The sequence below is a fragment of the Onychostoma macrolepis genome, chromosome 18 (genome assembly GCF_012432095.1).
Source record: "Onychostoma macrolepis isolate SWU-2019 chromosome 18, ASM1243209v1, whole genome shotgun sequence".
Lineage (NCBI taxonomy): Eukaryota > Metazoa > Chordata > Actinopteri > Cypriniformes > Cyprinidae > Onychostoma > Onychostoma macrolepis.
In genome coordinates, this window is record NC_081172.1 from 917,751 (window position 1) to 940,000 (window position 22,250).

A 22,250-nucleotide genomic window follows, 5' to 3' on the forward strand; every position below is an offset into this window, starting at 1 on the left:
TGACCAACCGGCAGAACACAACATACAGCCGTGTATGGCTTTAAATGAACAGGTATAGAACAGCATGAATGCAAACGCAGTCACGATGTAACATTTGCCTGCTAACCCATTATTTCTCTTATAAACAAAGGTTTGTACCTCACTTGTGTCATAATACTCACATTAAAATGTTTCAAATGGGTAACAGTGTGTTTAGCCGAAGCTCAGTGTGGGATATCATTTTATTTTAAATGCTAATAATGTTAATTGCAAACATTGTGATTATGTTTTAAATTACAACAGCGAGTACAATGAAAGCATTTAAAGAGGCGTTCAGCGGTCTCCGTGACGGGATCTGAAACAATCCGTGCACGCGCGCTCTTCATTTGATCAAATGATCATAATCACATCTATTCATTTTACAGTCCTAGCCTTTTATTTAGACTAAAACCCCTTTAATTCGGAGAAAGCCTGCGTTTTGAGTGGCATTTGCACATCTTGTCTTGCCGGTGAATAGCACTGTTATAAACGCATTTCACAGTTATTAAGGTTAACAATTAATCGATTAATTGATCGTAAATGACGATCGACCATGGAAATGATCGAAAACTGACATCCCTGCTATAAATATACCTGTGCTACTCATGACGGCTTTTGTGCCCCAGGGTCACATATGTGTGTGTTCTGTGTATATTTATTATGTAGCCTATATATAAATACACATAAGGTATATATTTTGAAAATATTTACATGTATTGACATGTCTATATTTATATTCATATACATGAATGTGTGTGTATTTATACATAATAATGTGCAAACGAAAACTTTTATTTCGGATGCGATTAATCGCAATTAATCGTTTGACAGCGCTATATTATATATGTGTGTGTGCTGACAAATGATTAATCGAATCCAAAATAAGTTTTTGTTTACATTATATAAATAATAAATATACACAGTACACACACATATATTAAGACACACACATACAGCATATATTTTGAAAACATTTACATATATTTGCATTTATATATTTATATTCATTTAAATTATATCATATATAAATATATTTAATATAGAAACGTAACATATTTTTCTTAAATATATGCATCCATGTGTGTGTATTTATATATACATAATAAATATACACAGCACACACACATATATTATGTTAAAAAAAAACTTTTATTTTGGATGCGCGATTAATCGTTTGACAGCACTATATATATATATATATATATATATATATATATATATGCATGACTGTATGACTTTTGTCAGACACCACAGAAGTTTTGGGCTGATTTCGTGAGAATCATTTAGTATTAACACTTACAGTATAGTTAACTTAGCTGTTTTATTCTAGTTAATCGTCACCATTTGAACTCACCAGTCCTTGAGAGTGAATAAACTCGTCCAGTGAGCAAATGTTCTTCTTCTCCGTTTGTTTCTCCATCTCAAACATCAGCGTCGCGTCTGTTGCTAGGAAACCGCTCCGCTTCCTGCTTCCTGCTGCGCGGTAGTGTTTCCGGTGCGTGGTGCACACGTGGGTTTGTTGTAGTGATGTCGGATGAGGAGAGCAGCGTTCTGAGCAGCCTGCGGCTCGCGTCGCACGCCCCGCTGGATGCCGCGCAACGCGCCGGCCGGATGAAGTGCTCGCGCTGCGGCGCGTCGCGCATGTTCTACTGCTACAGCTGCTGCGCGCTGGTCGGGCTCGCGCCGCGGGACGTTCCGAGCGTCGAGGTGCGTGAAAACGTCGCGTTAAACTGCGACGCGAACAGAATCATCATTCATACCAGCGTCAGTAATGTCTTCGTTTAGTCTGCATTAGATTATAACTGAGCGCATCTAAAGGAACAATTCAGTGTAAAGAGTCTATTCTGTCATCATTTTCTCAGCCAAACCTGTGAGACTGTGTTTCTTCTGTGGAACCCAAAAGGAGATGTTTAGCAGAATGCTCACATGCCCTTTTTTAACATTCAGTGAAAGTAAAAGGGGACTGATACTGTAAAGTTTCAAAGTGACAAAAAAAAAAAAAAAAGCACAATAAAAGTCTAAAGTTTAAGTCATTATCAAAGTAGTCATATTTCCCAGAATTGAATTGAATTATAATTTTTATATTATAATATATATTTTATATTCTATAATATTACAAGACATTCTTAGAACTGTATAAACCACTGTTAAATTTAATATGTGGTGATTTTTATTTAATTTGTTATGTGTGTGTATATGTATGTATATATATATATATATATATATATATATATATATATATATATATATATATATATATATATATATATTATAGGACATTATGAGAAATTGATAAAAAAAAAAAACTGGTCTCTGTCAAATGTGGTGCTAATCTGTTTATATTATATTATATAAAATTATAAGACATGAGAAATGTATTTAAAACCCAAAACTTGTCACTGTTAAATAAATTTAATATTTGGTGCTCTTTAACTTAATTTGTTTATATATATATATATATATATATATATATATATATATATATATATATTATAAGATATTTATATTTTATTACATAATATTATAAGACGTTATGAGAAATTAATTCATTATTTGGTTTTACGTTGTCTGTCAAAGGCCTTGAGAACCTATTGAATTACTATTGACTGCAGACTATTCTTTGAAATTCAATAAAAAAATTTAAAAACTGTATGTGTGAAAGTTCATAAATAACTAGAACAGTAACACATGCAGTAAACAGTAAAACCATTTGTGTCCCTGCAGCACAAAAGCAGTCATAAGCAGCACAGCTATATTTGTAGCAATAGCCAACAATACATTGTATGGGTCAGAATTATCCATTTTTCTTTTATGCCAAAAATCATTAGGATATTAAGTAAAGATCATGTTCCATGAAGATATTTTGTAAATTTCTTACAGTAAATGTATCAGAATTTAATTTTTGATTAGTAATATGCATTGCTAAGAACTTCATTTGGACAACTTTAAAGGCGATTTTCTCAATATTTAGATTTTTTTGCACCCTCAGATTCCAGATTTTCAAATAGTTGTATCTCAGACAAATATTGTCCGATCATAACAAACCATACATCAATGGAAAGATTATTTATTCAGCTTTCAGATGATGTATAAATCTCAATTTCAGAAAATTGACATTTAAGACTGGTTTTGTCGTCCAGGGTCACATTTGTGCTAAAACTAGTGTATTTATGATTATTATTATATTATATATAATAAAATAATGATAAATACCAGTTTACAGCATAACAAACAGCTGAAATAACTGGATACGAATGACTCTGGAAGACTCGTATGTTAAAGTTAGAAATGGCCATAGCGTTATTACATTAAAAATAAGGTGGATAAGGAGACGCAGAAACCTTACTGGTTCTCGTCTGAGTTGAATTGAAATGTGCAGAAATAGAGCTGTTATGAGTTTCATTTGTGGACCAACCCAATTCTTCACGGTTCCTCGAGGAATTAACTGTGTTTTAAGAATGGTGGTTTTGGATTTACGAGTGAAATAAGTTCTGCTGTGAGCATTACTGGAAGAGATGTTCTACAACACGAGTTACTCCATAAATCCAAAACCACTTTTCTAAAAACCCACTGGAAATTCCTGAGGGGAAACATATGGCTCGCAAATACTCAAAACAATTTTCGGTTCATGTTCATCACACGCGGCTATCAGAGGAATAAACATCTCCTTTTACGAGCTGTGGAAAATAGGGTTGGGATTCGAAAATCAATTCCAATTCCAGAATCGGATACTTGTCAAATTTCAATTTCAATTCCATCTATCAATTCCTGGGTGCGCATCTTTTATATTTTAGTAGGGAAATGGGGCTGTTAAATGTACAGTAGTCAACATTTGAAGTGGATCAAAAGAAGTTAAAAGTTTCCCTAAGACAAGAACGCATTTTGGTATTAGGACAACTTTGAAGAAGGGTTTTGATCCACTTCAAATGTTGAGTGGTGTATTTGTCTTTGAGTCATTCATTCAAGAGATTCATTCAGAAACGAGTCAATCTTGAGTGAGTCATTGAATCATTCCATGCATAAATTCCATGAGATTTTGTTTAGTTGTCTAATATTTTTCTTCAGAATTGTGAGAGATCTACAACCTCCATATAAAAAAAGCCTCAATTTATACAGAATCGTGCTGCTTTAGTTACTCTAAAAAAGTTACGTTAATTAATTACTAGTTACTAATTACATCATCAACGGTGTAATTAGACTACCGTACAAATTACTCTCTCCAAAAAGTATTTAATTACTTATTACTTTCTAAATCCTATATCAACCTTAATGATACAAGGATAGACATGAAACAGTTCTTTTAATTCTTTCAAATAAATAATAGATAACTACATAAATTATTCTGGTCACACTTTAGATTAGAGTCCAATTCTCTCTATTAACAACTAACTTATAACTATGACTTTTGCCTTAATATACTCCTAATTACTGCTTATTAATACTTAGTAAAGTAGTTGTTGACAAGTAAGTTGGGTAGGATTAAGGATTTAGAATAAAGTCTTGCAGAATAAAACATGAATATGTGCTTTTTAAGTAATAATAAACAGCCAATATAACCTAATATTCATGCTAATAACCAACTAGTTAATAGTGAGAATTAGACACTAAAGTGTTACCAATATTCTTATTAATTCAACAAAGTATTTAAAGTGAGAAGGGTACATAAAAAGCATGCATTTTAAGGTTAGACTTTAAATTTTGATGTTAAATCCACTATAAATGTTCTATACACAGTATTAAGTTGAATTACATAAGAAGTAACTGTAATTAAATTACAGAAAAAATAAGAGTAATCCCTTACTTTACTTTTTCAAGGGAAAAGTAATTAAATTACAGCAGCTAATTACTTAGTAACTGGTTACACCCAACACTGTTCAGCAGCAATTAAAGGTTTTGCAAAAAGAGACACAGAATAAATATGTTTTATATCTAAATGTTTGACTTTTTAACATTGGATGAGAAACTAGGAATCGATAAGCAGAATCGGAATCGATCAACCCTAGTTTGGAAGAGTTCTGCAGTGTTTGCTGAAGCTCATGTCTGCTGTTTTTCAGCTGCCGGTGAAGATCGACATCATCAAACACCCCAACGAAACGGACGGAAAGAGCACAGCGATGCAGGCCAAACTGCTGGCGCCGCGGGACGTCAACATCTACACCTACCCCTGCATCCCTGAGCTGGACCAGAGCAAAGAAAACGTGAGTCATATCCGTCAAATTTAAAATATAAATCCACATTCGACGTCGCATTTGAATTTTAGGTGTGCGTCAGCCAGCCTTATCAGTGGTGCACGAGATGTGATGACGATGTAGGTAGGGATGCATGATATTATCGGACCAATATCGGAATTGGCCGATAATGGCTTTAAATGTAAATATCGATATGAAAAATTATGCCGATATGTCTTGCCGATAAGAGGAATACATTAACTCACATGTGCTCAGGGTGTGCTAGCGATTAGATCACGTCAGCAGTGTGGCTCTTTCTTGAAGCAAAGTTTTGCCTGAATGACTATTAGATTCACTGTTTTGGATCGCTGCATTTAAACTGAGATCATAGAGTAAGCACCCCGGGTCCTAACGCCTGCTCGGTAAGGAGTTTTAATTCTGTAGGGGGCGCTGTTGGCCTACTTTTAATAAAATGAAAGCAAAACACACAAATAATATTTAGACTGTGTTTCTGATTAAATAAAGCAGTAATTGATGCCATAAAATCATGAGTATGTTTTGATTTAAAGGTCAGAAGCTATAGCTTACATGAAAAAAAAAAAAAATCACAAACATGACACTTAAATAATTTTATATATACTGATTTATTCATTAATGTGTAATATGTTATATATTTTTAAACAAATTATGAGCTCTAAAAGATTGTTAGAATTTTTACAACTCTTTTGCTTTAGACCATTTACAAATGTTAAATCATAAAATAAAATGTTAAGGTTACCACTGCATCCTTCTGAAAAAAAAATGTTAATATATAGTTATTTTCAAATCTTCAATGTACTGTCGTTATAAAAGAACTTTATTATTGTTTATTTAATTCTAACAAATAATTTCTTGTTAAAAACTAACCAACATTAAAAATAATTATATATCGGCTATCGGCCAAAATGAATTGAAAATTATCGGCATATCGGATATCAGCAAAATCCAATATCGTGCATCCCTAGATGTAGGTGTCATTGCATTTGATGCTTTTGTAGCCTATCCAGTTGAACCCACTGGATGCGGTGCTGCTGCGTTGTTCATTCAAAATATTGCAGAACACATATTTATCACATTATCCATCACCGTTTCACTCGCGTCTCGCACAAGAGAGCCGCATGTTTAGAAAGCATGTAAAATTAATGTAAGTTCAACTTTTAAAAAAACACGTCTTGAGACTTTTTGGCGTTTTCTGTATCTCACTGCATCTCATGTTTTTAAAATAAAAAAATACCGATTGGTTTTCGGTCCTTTGTATTAAACTATGCATACATGCATGATGCTGTTTTGTTTCTAATTGTTTAAGCAACTTAAGTAATTGTATTTGGTTTCTAAACATTATTTTAAACATTATGCACTTTTTTTAAGATAGTCGTTACGGATGACCGATATTGGATTTTTGCCTATATCCGATATGCCGATAATTTCCAACTCATTTTGGCTGATAGCCAATACCGATATATTTCCTCTTGTTTGGAAACAACACCAAGTCTCTCCTGTGCAGAAATTATAAGCAAATTATTCTTAATTTTGGTTAGCTTTTAACAAGAAATTATTTGTTAGAATTAAATAAACAATAATAAAGTTATTTTATAATGACAGTACTTTGAAGATTTGAAAATAACTATAAATAAACTATATTCAATCGCTGCATTTTTTTTCTTTCTTTTTTTTTTCCAGCAAAATGCAGTGGTAAACTTAATATTTTATGTTAAGATTTAACATTTGTAAATGTTCTAAAGCAAAAAAGTTGCAAAAATTCTGAAAATCTTTTAGAGCTCATAATTTCCATTTCCATAATCATAAATAATATTACACATTAATGAATAAATCAGTATATATAAAATTATTTAATTCAAGTGTCATGTTTATGATTTTTTTTGTTCATGTAAGCTATAGTTTTTGACCTTTAAATCAAAACATGCTCATGATTTTATGGCATCAATTACTGCTTTATTTAATCAGAAACACAGTCTAAATATTATTTGTGTATTTTGCTTTCATTTAATTAGAAGTAGGCCAACAGTGCCCCCTACAGATTAAAACTTCTTACCGAGCAGGCGTTAGTGTTTACTCTATCATCTATCAGCCGATATTTAAAGCCATTATCGGCCGATTCCGATATTGGTCCGATAATATCATGCATCCCTAATAGTCGTGTTATTTTATTGCTTTGAAGAAATGTGCATTAGTAACATTTTGCTCGATGCACCCTCTTGTGGCCTCAAGAAAGAAGCCAAAAGATTTTTTCCCTTTATGCCCTTTAAATTTGAATATAATTTGAATATTGATAATATTTAAGTACAAAATTCGAATTTAGTTTTTTACAGACCCCTGCAAAACTGGCGAGAGCTAACCTAACACCTATCTTCCTGCAGATCGTGCTGGTGTTTCCCGGTCCTGACGCCATGACGGTGGAGGAACTGTGGGAGCATTTCTCCGCCGATGGGAAGCCGAGAGTGAAGAGGTTAAAGGTGACCGACGCAGATCCTGAGACGCACAGCTGCCCGATCCAGAGAGTGGTGTTCATCGACAGCACCTGGAACCAGACGACCAGAATCATCACAGACGAACGTCTTCAAGGTGCAGAAGACTCTCTCATCTCTCTGTGTGTTTGTTTAACTCAGGCGTAAAGTTGCGAAAAGTTCATGAAGATGAAGAAAGACAAACAAAACCTTCAGTGTCTAATTACAATGTTAAGTGTGAAATTTATTCTTTACCTTGTGCTGCTGGAAAACCGATTTGGGAGTTTCTAGTAAAAATTGGCATCCTTTTAAAAATTGCTTGTTATTTTCTCATTATGCTCTATCATCACCAAATGTTGGATTCAACTTATTTTCCTTCAATTAGCACAGGTTTTGTGTTTCTTTGTGGAGCTGATTGATTCTAGTCTCATTGATCGGAGCTCATGTTCTTCATTTTTTGAGTGAATAAATTATTTGCATTATTTGTGGATCATTTTGACTCAAAAACTGAGGTGCATGAGCTCAGATCAATGAGGCCTACGATCAATCAGTTCCAAGAAGAAAGACAAAACTTGTGCGAAAGAAACAAGCTGATTAAAACATTGAATGTAATATTTGGTGATAAGATAGCATAACATGAAATTTGTAAGCAGTTATTTGTAAGCTGGACATTTGTGACCCTGCAGCACAAAAGCAGTCATAAGCAGCACAGCTATATTTGTAGCAATAGCCAACAATACATTGTATGGGTCAAAATTATTGATTTTTCTTTTATGCCAAAAATCATTAGGATATTAAGTAAAGATCATGTTCCATGAAGATATTTTGTAAATTTCCGACCGCAAATATATCAAAACATAATTATTGATTAGTAATATGCATTGCTAAGAACTTCATTTGGACAACTTTAAAGGTGATTTTCTCAATATTTAGATTCCAGATTTTCAAATAGTTGTATCTCAGACAAATATTGTCCGATCATAACAAACCATACATCAATGGAAAGATTATTTATTCATTGATGAATCTCAGTTTAAAAAAATTGACCCTTATGACTGGTTTTGTGCTCCAGGGTTACATTTTTGAGTAGAAACGGCACAATTGGGGGGAATCTCAAAAAGTACACATTTTATCAAATTTTTTGGTCAAAATGTCCAGAACATAACGTAAAGGTGAAAACAACATCACATGACTCAAAAAAAAGAAAAAAACATGTAAATAATAATTACAAATAGATTTTGTATGGATGTTATATATAATGAGTAGTGAATCAAAATAAATGATCTAAAAACACAAATGCTGTACTGGATAATCCATAAACTAGAATCAATCAAAATTCATAGGAAACATGACGGTTTTAATTCTTCACTTGCTTTTTTGATTTTCTTTGTCTTTTTAAAAAAAAAAAATTTTTTTTTTTTTTTTTGCAACTTCTCACCGGTTTGATTTATTGAGTTTCTGGCTGTTTGGATTATCTCAGATTCACGGGTGTTATTTCTCCACAGCTTTACCAAACGTGGAGCTGAAGAGCAGAAGAACCTGTTTTTGGCGGCATCAGAAAGGGTGTCCAGACACGTACCTGGCCACAGTAGAGGCTGTTTACTACTTCTTAAAGGACCTGCACAGCCACTATTTCTCTGAGTACACGGGAGAATACGATAACCTGCTGTTCTTCTTCTCATTCCTGCATAAACTGATCAACAAAGCCAAACAGGCTGCTGGGAAAGTGTGACCCGAGCGTCAAAACCTCAGTCACGTGCGTTTTATTTGAAAGCTGAATGGACTGGATGCAGTTTGTCACAGTGAGATTTAAATACTTTTATTTACAAGTCAAAAGCTGCATGCATTCACTGATTGGCTTCTTGTTTTTAAGGCACTTTAATGTGTAATAAAGCGGTTTTCTTGTGCACTTGTCTCGAGCTGTGTGTTAGTAAAAGGCCTCTCTGATTTTGGCCTGTAAACTGTCGCAGGTCTTCTTGGCGTCTCCCAGCAGCATGGCTGTGTTGGGCTTGTAGAAGATGGGATTGTCCACCGCTGCGTATCCCACACCCAGAGTACGCTTCATCACGATCACCTGCACACACACACACACACACACACACACACTCCAGTCATAACTGATTCACTGTTCATACTAGGACTGGATTTACCATGTTAATTTGGTGCGATTAATTCTGGAAAAAATGCATTGATGCATGATGAATAAAGTCTATTACAATGCATTTATATGAGCCTAAAATTCAAGATATGAGGACCAAAAAAAAAAACACCCTCTTATATTTACATCATATGATATAATTTAGCAATATCACACCAGCAGGTGAACCGTTTTTCCCCAATATCCGCATGATTGCAAATGTGATACTGATTTATACAACAGTTCAGTAAACAAGAAGTTAATTTTAGACACAATATTGTCTGTTTTCATCAATTTCGCAAATGAAAATTGTTCCAATCAAGGTCAGAACTGTTGAGTCTCTGATCGACACACAGCGCTGATTCGTTACTGAATGAATCCACGTTTTTGAACAAATTGAGTGAGTGAATGATTCAGTGACTGGTTTATAAAGACAGTCACTTGCTTCATTTCTGAATGAATTGGTTGAATGAATGATTCAATGACTCACTTATTAAGACAGTGACTTGCTGCCAACTACTGGAGCGTTTTATTTCATTTTGAGAGCATCATTTAATGTTTCAATATTCATTTAAAAACTACTGCTGTCTAATGTTTAATTGCGAATAATCACATCCAAAATAAAAGTTTTTGTTTACATAATATATGTGTGTACGGTGTATATTTATTATGTAGTGTATATATAAATACACACACATTCATGTATATATTTAAGAAAAATGTTACGTTTATATATTATGTATATTTATATATAATATAATTCATATGAATATAAATACATGTAATTACATGTAAATATTTTCAAAATATATGCTGTATGTGTGTCTTTATATATACATAATAAATATACACAAATATATGTAAACAAAACTTTTATTTTGGATGCAATGGATCGCGATCGCAATGTTGAATCAAAATATTTCTTTTTGAAGCTACTTTTTGTAATGTATATTTAATGCTTTTCTCATTTTAACACAATTATGACTTCAAATGATCTTTTAGAAGGTGATTTCTTAACCAAAACTGATGTTTGGTTAATTTGCAACTGCCGCATCATGTAATTAATTGACAGTTTTAATAGTTATAGTAAACCTCTCACCTGTTTGGACTTCCAGACTTCTAGCACAGGCATCCCGGCGATGATGGAGTTGGGATCCTCCTGCGCGGCCGAGTTGACCGTGTCGTTGGCCCCGATCACGAGCGCCAGGTCAGTTTCTGCACAGACACAGCGAGAACAATCAGAAGGTCTATTAGCCGCTCTCATGCGATGGGATCGGGTTTCTCCTCGCTCTACATGCTTATCTGCGCCAGCTAAACAAAAACACGTGCTGCCCTCCGTCTCTGACCGCACAGACGCCAGGCGCTGCAACACGGGGTTACTGGGATATGTTGCATGTCTAGGCACAATTACATAATCAAAGTGAATTATTACAAAGATCAGAGTCCACATGTGTCCTGACCGCTGCCAAACAACTTTACAGCCGTCTGTGGATCATCGGCTCATCCGTCTGACAGATAGGAGACGCATTTCACACTGCGTGCGTGAGCTGCACCTCAAAAAAAAATTACTTTGAATGTGCTATTATTTCTCAACTTTGGGGTCATTACATTTTTTGTAAAGAAATGAATACTTGCATGCATGATCAAAAGTGACAATAAAGCATTTATAACGTTACAAAAGATTTTGCTGTTTTTTTCAACTTTCTATTCTTCTGTGAATCTTGAAAAATAAAATGCATCACAGTTTCCACAAAAATATTGTGCAGCACGACTGTTTTCAACATTGATAATAATCAGAAATGTTTCTTGAGCAGCAAATCAGTATATTAGAATGATTTCTGAAGATCATGTGACACTGAAGACTGGAGTAATGATGCTGAAAATACAGCTTTGATCACAGGAATAAATTAAATTTTAATTTTATTATCACACAGAAAACTAATATTTTAAATTATAATAATATTTCACAATTTTTACTGTATTTTTGATCAAATAAATGCAGCCTTGATTTGAAAGAGACTACTGTTTTAACAGTAGTGTAGACAGATACTAAAGATTCAGAGTTGATGTAATAGTTATTTAAATATTTAAATAGTTATTTAAATTAAGACAGGAGTAGATAAAAGACAAGTTTTGAAAAAAAACATGAAATTGTATTATTTGAGTCCCAATACGATGAAAAATAGCAATAAAGTAATTTTCTCATGTCTCTTTATGGTTTTGCCCTTTTTAGGGTTAATCTGGTTTAAGGGCCATTTTAGTCTAGGACTAGGCTTAATCTCTGTCCGGGAAACCGCCCCTTAATTAACATTTTTGATTTATGTAAATAAAATAAAAAGGGTAAAATAAAGAAAAAACAGATGGGAAAAACAAGACTGAAGTGTCGATGTGTGTCTCTGGAGTTATACACATCAGCTCTTGGCTGTTGAATCTGACCTGGGAAATCTTCGTTGATCTCGTCCATCTCTAGAACGACATCGTACGGGACGCCGGCCTCGGCCAGAAGCACATTGAGCTGTCCTGGCATGCGGCCTGCCACCGGGTGAATCCCAAACCTGAGAGACGCATGATAATCCTTATTTTATCAGGTTTACATCAGAATGATTCACTGTGAAGCTTTTCAACATCAGAACACATGCGAGTTTATCCTTCATGCTGTAAATTCACCATCTGCGTCGCTCTGATGTAAATACTCGGAGAATGTTTTACACTTTCCCTCTTTATTTACAGAAGGGCTGAATTTTGTCAGTGTTTTTTTTTATTAGACACAGATGTGTTTTGTCTTCTTTTTAACAGAATTACGCTGCTGACCTGCCAAGTGCTCAAGACATTAAAAACTCTGGACACAAAGTGTGAGAATCAGGCATGCTGTTATTTCTGGAACTTATTACACTGCAAAAAAAAGGCTTATCTTACTTAGTATTTTTGTCTTGTTTCCAGTCAAAATATCTCAAAATTCTTAAATTAAGATGCATTTACTAGATAAGGAAAATGACATAATTTGTGACCCCGGACCACAAAACCAGTCACAAGGGTCAATTTTTTGAAATTGTGATTTATACATCATCTGAAAGCTGAATAAATAAAGGTTTCCATTCATGTATGCTTTGTTAGGATATGACAATATTTGGTCGAGATACAACTATTTATAAATCTGGAATCTGAGGGTGCAAAAAAATCTAAATATTGAGAAAATCACCTTTAAAGTTGTTCAAATTAAGTTCTTAGCAATGCAACTAATCAACTTGTCCTCCTTTAACCCCCACTGTCCTCCTTTTGGAAAATTAAAATATGGTCATCCTAGCTTATCTTGTGCATGCATCTTAATTTAAGAATTTTTGCATATTTTGACTAGAAACAAGACAAAAATACTAAGTAAGATGAGCCTTTTTTTGCAGTGTGTGATCAGATCTGAACACGAGCGTGTGAGTGTGCGTCTGACCTCACAGTCTTGCCCTGCTCTCTCAACATCTTCACCATGTCAGCGATGGGATACTGAGCCTTGGCCGCACACAGACCCCAGCCTGCGCAGAGAACACACACACACACACACACAGATTCATGTGGGTTATTAATCTTGTGTGTTTTCTGAGAATCTCAGGCGCTGTGAGGTCAGCGAGGAATCCCCCAAACTCCATGTCTCAAAATCCACATTTGCTTCAGGTTTACTGCTAATAACTGGAGGAGCGTGGAGAATTGTGTCATCGGCCGCGTGTGTGCTGACTTTCAGGGAAATCCGTTTGATTGCATTCAGATAGCAGAGTTTCCTGAACTCCAGATGTCTCCCTACAGGACGATCGCGTGTGGAGACGAGACACGCACACATGTGCTCGGGTTCCTCTCGGTCAGATTTCTCAACTAGGATTTGATTTAGGACTAAATTAGGCATATTATTTATTAAAACAATGAAAGACTTGATGAAACTGCTTAGAGGAACAAATGTTTAAACTAATATGCATTATTTTAATCATGCGATACTCATCAGTTAATAATAATTAATTTGTCGTGACACCAAAATTGCCAAAATAGATTTCATAATGCTTAATATCAGCACAAATTGAATGGCTATAACTATTGTATCTATATATGACCCTGGACCACAAAACCAGTTTTTCTTTCAGTTAATCTTTCCATTGATGTATGGTTTGTTAGGATCGGACAATATTTGAAAATCTGGAATCTGAGGGTGCAAGAAAATCTAAATATTGAGAAAATCACCTTTAAAGTTGTTCAAATGAAGTTCTTAGCAATGCATATTACTAATCAAAAATTAAGATTTGATATATTTACGGTAGGAAATTTACTAAATATCTTCATGGAACATGATCTTTACTTAATATCCTAATGATTTTTGGCATAAAAGAAAAATGTATAATTTTGAGCCATACAATGTATTGTTGGCTATTGCTACAAATATAGCTGTGCTGCTTATGACTGCTTTTGTGCTCCAGGCTCACATATATCCAGCTTTAGCTGTATACATATACTCACATTAAGCCATATGTACTAATAGCAAATCTCATCTGGTTAATGTTTATATCGTCTCTAAATGTAAACTATCCCATCGTCCAGCTCTGAACTGTGACTGTGAGACATTAAGATTACATTTACATTAACATTATGAATTTCTGTGCAGCTGCTTTGAAACCATGTGGATTAAGAAAAAACTACACAAATTATACCGACGGACTCGTTTGTAGTTAATTGTGTCTGTGTAATGCTTCGTCTGGTGTTTCTGCAGGTGTGTCTGGAAACAGCAGGGAAACAGATGTATGTGTGTGTGTGTGTGTGTGTGTGTGTGAGACACTCTCCTCTTGTTGACGAACACTGACCTCTTGTGTTCAAACGTCTGAGAAACAGCTTCATAATTCAGTGACTTTATCTGATGCTCCACAAAAGATCATTTCAGCTCATCCTTCAGTTCAAACGAAGACCAAAAACTATTTTAACGGTAATGCACTTAAACTGAATAGAGATCATACACCTCCATGAGGTTTGTTTGTTTGTGTGTGTGTGTGTGTGTGTGTGTGTGAGAGAGTGTTTGTTTGTGTGTGTGCGTGCGTGTGTGTGTGTGTGTGTGTGTGTGTGTGTGTGTGTGTGTGTGTGAGAGTGTTTGTTTGTGTGTGTGCGTGTGTGTGTGTGTGTGTGTGTGTGAGAGAGTGTTTGTGTGTGTGTGTGTGTGTGTGTGTGAGAGAGTGTTTGTTTGTGTGTGTGTGCGTGAGAGAGTGTTTGTTTGTGTGCGTGTGTGTGTGTGTGTGTGTGTGTGTGTAGATGATGTATCTGGGCTCGGGTCTGAATCAGTGTGTGTGTGTTTTTGTGAAAAGTCAGGACATAGATGTGTATAATGACGAGGGTATGGCAGGTATTACAAGCTGAAGGTGGCATCTCAGGACATTGACCCATGTCCCCACTTTTCAAAACGCTTATAAATCACTCAGAATGAGGTTTTTTTGGGGAAAGTTGAAATGCACAGCCTCCTGTAAGGGGTAGGTTTAGGTCAATAGCACATACAGTAAGTACAGTATAAAAACCATTGCGCCTATGGAATGTCCCCACTTTTCACAAAAACGAACATGTGTGTGTGTGTGTGTGAGAGAGTGTTTGTGTGTGTGTGTGTGTGTGTGTGGGTAAGGGTTTGGGTGAGGCACTTAGTTCTGAAGGTTAGGGTCAGGAGCTTGAGATTGCATTGTGTCAATGTATGTCCTCACTAAGATAGCTATACAGAGTGTGTGTGTGAGAGAGAGAGAGTGTTTGTTTGTTTACGAGTGTGTAGGTGTGTGTGTGCGTGTGTATTTGTTTCTGTGTGTGTGTGTGTGTGTGTGTGTGTGCGAGTGCGTCACACCAGGTGTTATGATGATCCTGTTGGCCTCTTTGATCAGCTCGATCGACTGCTCCACGTTGATCTCGGTGTGTGTGCCGGTGATCTCCATGGGTTTCCCGCCGGCGGTGGACGTGGTTCCGTATCCTCCCAGAATGACGTTTGGCAGCGAGCGGTTCATGGCCTGCAGAAGAACAGAAGAACACACGTCAGAAGCAGAGCTGGATGATCATCTCTGGTTAATAGCAGTGTGCTCTCGGTCACTCACCACACACATGATGTAGGACAGGATGGCACCGGACGAGCCGATCAGAGCGCCCACGATGGTCATCAGGTTATTTTCCAGCAGGAATCCCTCGGCACACAGCGCCCATCCAGAGTAACTGTTCAACACCGTGATCACCACGGGCATGTCGGCTCCTCCGATGGCTGCGGTGAGCGTCACACCCTGCACACACACACACACACACACACACACCTGTGTTACTCAGGCCTTCCCATAATGGGTTCGGATGGGCCGCTCCGGCAGTCATTGTGTTTAGGGTTTCTCAGCATGAAAAAAAAACCTAAACAAAATATCTGAATCTTTCTTATTTTAATTTTCTTTTGTCTTTGAAGAACCAGGATTCACACAGCCTCATTAAGAAAGTGTGATTCTAGACCTGCAAAAGTCAGGGAAATTAACACAATCTTTAAACGCCATGGCCATTTTTATAACAAATATACATTTTACTAGTTATACAAAGCTCTAAAATATTGTATGTTATAGAAATTGTGAGTACATATATTTTTCAAAAATACTTGCAACTACATGTCAACTAGCAGTCATTAGAGTATTAGTAGACTGTCTGCTTAATAACTTCTAACACTTTATTTTGATGGGTCCACAACATACAACATACTGACTATGAGAATCTTTACAAGTTAATGTCAACTTATTCTACTAACCCTAAACCTACCCTAACAGTCTACTCTGAGTTAGTAGCTGCAAATTAATCAGAATTAGTTGACATGTAGTTACAAAGTTACTTATAGTTAGTAGAATGTCTAATGTGGACTATCAAAATAAAGTGTAACCTACTTTTATTCAGCAAGGATGTGTTAAATTAATACAAAGTCATAGTAAAGACTTGTTATATTGTTTCAGTATCAGATTAATCAAATAAATGCAGCCTTGATGAGCAGAAGAAACTTACTTACTGATCCCAAACTTTTGTACAATAGTATATATTTAAAACTGTTAAATATTTTATATTTAAAAATATATATTTTAAATACATTAAATATACAAAATATATTTTAAAATATAAAAATATATATATATTTTAAAATGCGTGTTTCTCAGGGTTGTTTTAGGAAGTTGATCTCCATGACATTTCCAGTATTTAAGAATCATTCCAATGCATTCACTAATGATCAAGATCAGTTGTGATCCAGTTTGGCTGATTCCTTCCAAAGAATGGACTCACAAGAGCGGTTCACTCACAGCAAGCGTCACTCCACACAAGATCAGTAATTAACTGATTAAAGCAGAGCGTGATTAAATTAGAGAAATCCACATTCTGAGCTGAAAAACACCACTGTAGCCTAGTGTTTTGGGCGTTTTAAGGTGTTTTGGGGTGTGAGCTTCAGCTCAACATAATAACAAATACATATTTTACTAGTTATGCAAAGCTTTAAAATATTTTTTCTAATTGAATTGTGAGTAAATTTTTAGTTTGAGTATAGCTATAGAAATGCACATTCTGAGCTGTACAACAGCTTGTGTTTGGGGTGTTTTAGTAGAGCCCTATGATTTCCACGATGCGGAAAATGCGGACGCAATCACGGAATCCAGTCATAAAAATGGAATTTAATGTATAATGCGGAATGTCACGAAATTTGTCAAAGTTTGGATGAATTAATCAAAAGCAGGTCATTACACTTCAATCAAATCGCGATACGGACTAGTATTTGTAAATATTAAGCAGCAAAAATACTATTTAAACATGAATCCTGCATGTCTCTGTGTGAATGAATGGTGCAGACGTGCGGTTTTGTTTACTACACACAAACTGAAGCGTGTGACGCTCGCGGTGATTTCAGCATCTGTCGTCTCAATATATGAGGACATAAATACATGAACAACATCTCCAGAACTGCTCTGAGAGTTTCTTCATAAGCATTTTACTGTTTCTTTTGAGAAAAACTATAGTCAAATCATACACACACAGAAATGTAAAGGTGTTCACGGCAACCCGTCAAAATAAAAGTTCGGTTTAACTTGAAGACATATATTACTATTGTTTAGTAGAATGTACATAATACTACAACTACTACTGAAATTATTAAAACTTTATTTTATTTAGGAATAGTCAAACAATATTTATTTCATGTTAATAGTAACTTTGTTTGCCAAAAAATAAAGTTGTTTAATTTTCATTTGATTAAAATATACATTAAATTAAAGTTTTTGCCTTCGTTTGATAACCAGAAAAATCTAAATACAAAATACAGAATTTTGTATTTAGAAAAAAGATTTCATAGGGCTATTGTAAAAATAACTTTAATAAATTCAGTTGTTTTAATGCATTCAAATTGGCTAATTAGATATTCTTAAACAGAATTTGGTAACAATAAAACAGAAGGTGAGAAAAAAATAAAACATTTCATTGGGCCCTAAACATGTAATTTTTGTTAAACCTTTAATAAATTAATGTTAAATTGTATAAGTTTCATAATTTCAATTAAAGGGTTAGTTCACCCCAAAATGAAAATTTGCCCATGTTTTACTCACCCTCAAGGCATTCTAGGTGTATATGACTTTCTTCTTTCAGACGAATCCAATCAGAGTTTGACCTTGCTCTTCTAAGCTTTATAATGGCAGTAGCGCATCCATCCATAATAAACAGTACCTCACACGGCTCCGGGGGGTGAATAAAGGTCTCCTGTAGCGAATCAATGCGTTTTTGTAAAAAAAATATCCATATTTAAAATATTATAAACACTTTTCTCTCACTTCTGCTATCGTACGCTGAAGCTCCTGTGAGATATGCTAGTCTCGTGAGTTTGTTTACAGGAGCAAAGGAAGCAGTCTCCTCTTGGCTTATATCAAAATCCTCCGACATTCTTCTTTACAAATCCTCATTTTGTGTTTCTAATTCGTGACCGGTGTTTTGTTTTGCTCTCTCTCCTCCATGCTTCCACGTATGTCACTAATCATCGAGCGAAAGTGAGAGAAAAGTGTTTATAATGTTTTAAATATGGATATTTTTCTTACAAAAATGCAGGCCTTTATTCACCTCCCGGAGCCGTGTGAGGCACGTTTTATTATGGATGGATGCGCTTTATTTGACTACTTTTGGACTGTTGAAAAAAAAAACACCCGCCTACTGCATTTATAAAGCTTAGAGGAGCCAGGATCGTTTATAATATAACTGAAAGAAGAAAGTCATGTACACCTTCATTTTTGAGTGAACTAACCCTTTAATTAGACTTGCTTTTTGATTAATAAAATGTAATGTAAATAAAAATAAATAAATAAATAAAATGTAAATGGTAAAAACGGAAAATAAAAGATTTCATAGGGCCCTATTTTAGGGTGTTTTGGTGTGTGAGGTTGAGCTCACCATGACAGTGGAGAGGCCTGAGACGCCCAGCAAGCATCCCATGCCCGTGTTAAAGCTGTCACTCATCATGAAGGGCACTATCCCGCCCACCGACGCCGCCATCAGACCCGCGTTTAGCATGTGACGGCCCGGCAGCAGCAGAGCAGCCGAGTCCAACACACCTGAACACACACACGTTCATCCTCATCACAATGAACTGAGATCAGCAGTAAATGATGAATAAAATCACAGTCACGAACAACTGAGAGACATTCAGGCTGAAACACGCAGAGCACACTGTAAAAAATGACTTTAACGGTAACACACTGTAAAAATGCTACAGTAAAAAGTTCCCCTACTATATACGGTGAAAAACTGTGTTGGACATTACATGTAATTTTACGGTAGTATACCGTTTTTGGAAGTGAAAAAGAACATAGAATTTACAGTAAATAACCGTAAATTGACATTCCCAGAATTCCCTGCTTTACATTTCAAATTTGATGGGTTTTTTGTTGTTGTTGAAATAACTATGTTTCTTCTTAGTTTTTTCTTATCACTTTTGTACAATAGGGTTGTATGTTTATTGCATTATTTTACTTTCATGTGTGTTATCATGATGGTGTTTAGTGTTTGACACTGTGCACTTTCTATATATGTTAATATTTAAAAGCTGCTTGTGATAGGCTTTGGTTTATCATGTGACTTTCTCATCACCACCTGCTTTTGGTGGTTTTCAGCATATTACAAAACAGATTTCAGTACTTCAATAGGTTTGTATATTAACATTATAGCAGTTAATGGAATTACAGTATTTAAGTTTGGCATACCACAGCTACTGTTTTTTTACTGTAAATTTTATAGAATTTTTTTACAGTGCAGATCACGATTAAAAACAGATGCTATTATGTGTTTTATTGCAACAAATCCACCTTGTAACTTTCCGTAGGCGACCAGAGAGCCGCTGAAGGTCACTCCGCCGATGTAGGTGCCCAGATACGCCACGATCTTCAGCACGCCGGCGGCCGGATGGGCATCCAGGTGCGGGTGCTCGATCATGAACTCGGCGACACAGGTGAGAACCGCCGCCAGACCCACCAGACTGTGGAACGCAGCGACCAGCTGAGGCAGATCCGAGATCTCGATGCGCTTGGCGATGGTCAGACCTGAGGATGTGACATAAAACACACAATCAATGTGATAAAGCACATTAGGTCACAAGTCACCTTTATTTATATAGCGCTTTTTAACAATACAGATTGTGTCAAAGCAGCTTTACAGTATTAAATAGGAAAATAGTGTGTCAATAATGCATAAGGACAATAGTAAACACTCAAAACACTAGTGTTGGGGGAAAGTTACTTTTAAAAGTAATGCATAGAGACAAAGCTCATTTAGGCCACGCCCACAGGCCATTGACTTTGTATTTCGGGAAGCTGCCTACTTGTCATTTCTGACTTATAACAAAAAACAGAACATGTCTAAAAGTGCTGTGTGACAAGGTGTACAGCAAACAAGTTAAAAAACCCAGAACTACATTTTTATAAGCTGTCGACCCCAAAAAACAAGTGTTACAGGACACAAAAGTACAGCGCAACGTGTCATATTATATCATGTCTGCCTTAATCAGCAGAGAAACGTCACAAACACGTGATTCCTATGTGAATCAGATTACAAATATCTGATCAATTCTCAGTCCATTTTCGCATGCATGAGATTATTTGATGCCGAATCCTGATTTTGAGATCAGAATTATGGCTAGAGACAGAAGAAAATGTAAACATGAGCCTGATGTTTTCTGCTTTTTACAGCATCCAAACAGCCAGAGAAATCACAGATTTTGTGAAAAAAGTACTTAGTAAACTCGTTCTTTGACATTAAATGGAGTATTAAAACATATTTTTCCACTCCTTTGCTGATTGCAAGAAAAACAAGACATTTTGAAGACTTCTTTTTGTCATTAAAACCCAGACTTAAAATTAAGACTTGACCGATTTAGTTTTTTTGATAAATGCATTAAAGCTGAAACAATTTCAGCCTTATTTTGTGAAAAACTGTACAGGATGGAAAGTTTTTATTGATATTTTTGAACTCTGCATCATCAAATTAGGTCATATTATGCCTTTTTTGCAAATCAGCCGATCTGAAGGCGAGGGTGAACGGGCCTTCAGTCTGAGTCTGAGCAATAATCCAGAGCGGTGGAGGAATGAGTTCTTACCCAGAGTTCCACCTGTGGCCATGGCGAGGGACATCTGCGACAGGAGCTCAGGCGAGGGCTTCAGAGCGCCCAGCGTAGCTGCGATTCCTCCGGCCACCCCGATCATTCCCAGAGCATTACCCAGACGACTGGTGCCCTGAGCCGAGAGTCCAGCCAGAGCGCCCACACAACAGAGACCCGAGCCCAGATACATCATCTACACACACACACACACACTGATTCAGACCTGAGCCCAGATACATCATCTACACACACACACACACACTGATTCAGACCTGAGCCCAGATACATCATCTACACACACACACACAGATTCAGACCTGAGCCCAGATACATCATCTACACACACACACACACTGATTCAGACCTGAGCCCAGATACATCATCTACACACACACACACACACACTGATTCAGACCTGAGCCCAGATACATCATCTACACACACACACACACACTGATTCAGACCTGAGCCCAGATACATCATCTACACACACACACACACTGATTCAGACCTGAGCCCAGATACATCATCTACACACACACACACACTGATTCAGACCTGAGCCCAGATACATCATCTAGACACACACACTGATTCAGACCCGAGCCCAGATACATCATCTACACACACACACACACACACACACACTGATTCAGACCCGAGCCCAGATACATCATCACACACACACACACACACACACACACTGATTCAGACCCGAGCCCAGATACATCATCTACACACACACACACACTGATTCAGACCTGAGCCCAGATACATCATCTACACACACACACACA

General features: G+C 36.0%; 2 protein-coding genes across 2 annotated transcripts in view; one reads left to right on the forward strand and one right to left on the reverse strand.

Moving 5' to 3' along the window:
- Nucleotides 1–1,441: 1,441 nt before the first annotated feature.
- dtwd1 (DTW domain containing 1) lies at nt 1,442–9,424 on the forward strand. Its single transcript, XM_058751751.1, has 4 exons — nt 1,442–1,725; nt 5,073–5,216; nt 7,604–7,808; nt 9,196–9,424. The coding sequence occupies exons 1-4, from the start codon at nt 1,546–1,548 to the stop codon at nt 9,420–9,422; spliced, it is 756 nt and encodes a 251-aa protein (XP_058607734.1). The 5' UTR covers nt 1,442–1,545; the 3' UTR covers nt 9,423–9,424.
- Nucleotides 9,425–9,493: 69 nt separating this feature from the next.
- Nucleotides 9,494–22,250, reverse strand: part of LOC131524561 (NAD(P) transhydrogenase, mitochondrial-like) — a 32,627-nt gene continuing 19,870 nt past the window's right edge. Inside the window, exons 12-20 of the mRNA XM_058751752.1 lie at nt 21,451–21,646; nt 20,165–20,398; nt 19,254–19,414; nt 15,914–16,093; nt 15,670–15,829; nt 13,270–13,351; nt 12,264–12,382; nt 10,927–11,042; nt 9,494–9,764 (exon numbers count right to left, since the gene is read on the reverse strand). Of these exons, the coding sequence (XP_058607735.1) occupies nt 9,618–9,764; nt 10,927–11,042; nt 12,264–12,382; nt 13,270–13,351; nt 15,670–15,829; nt 15,914–16,093; nt 19,254–19,414; nt 20,165–20,398; nt 21,451–21,646 (1,395 nt within the window). The 3' untranslated portion in view covers nt 9,494–9,617. The remainder of the gene's footprint in view (nt 9,765–10,926; nt 11,043–12,263; nt 12,383–13,269; nt 13,352–15,669; nt 15,830–15,913; nt 16,094–19,253; nt 19,415–20,164; nt 20,399–21,450; nt 21,647–22,250) is intronic.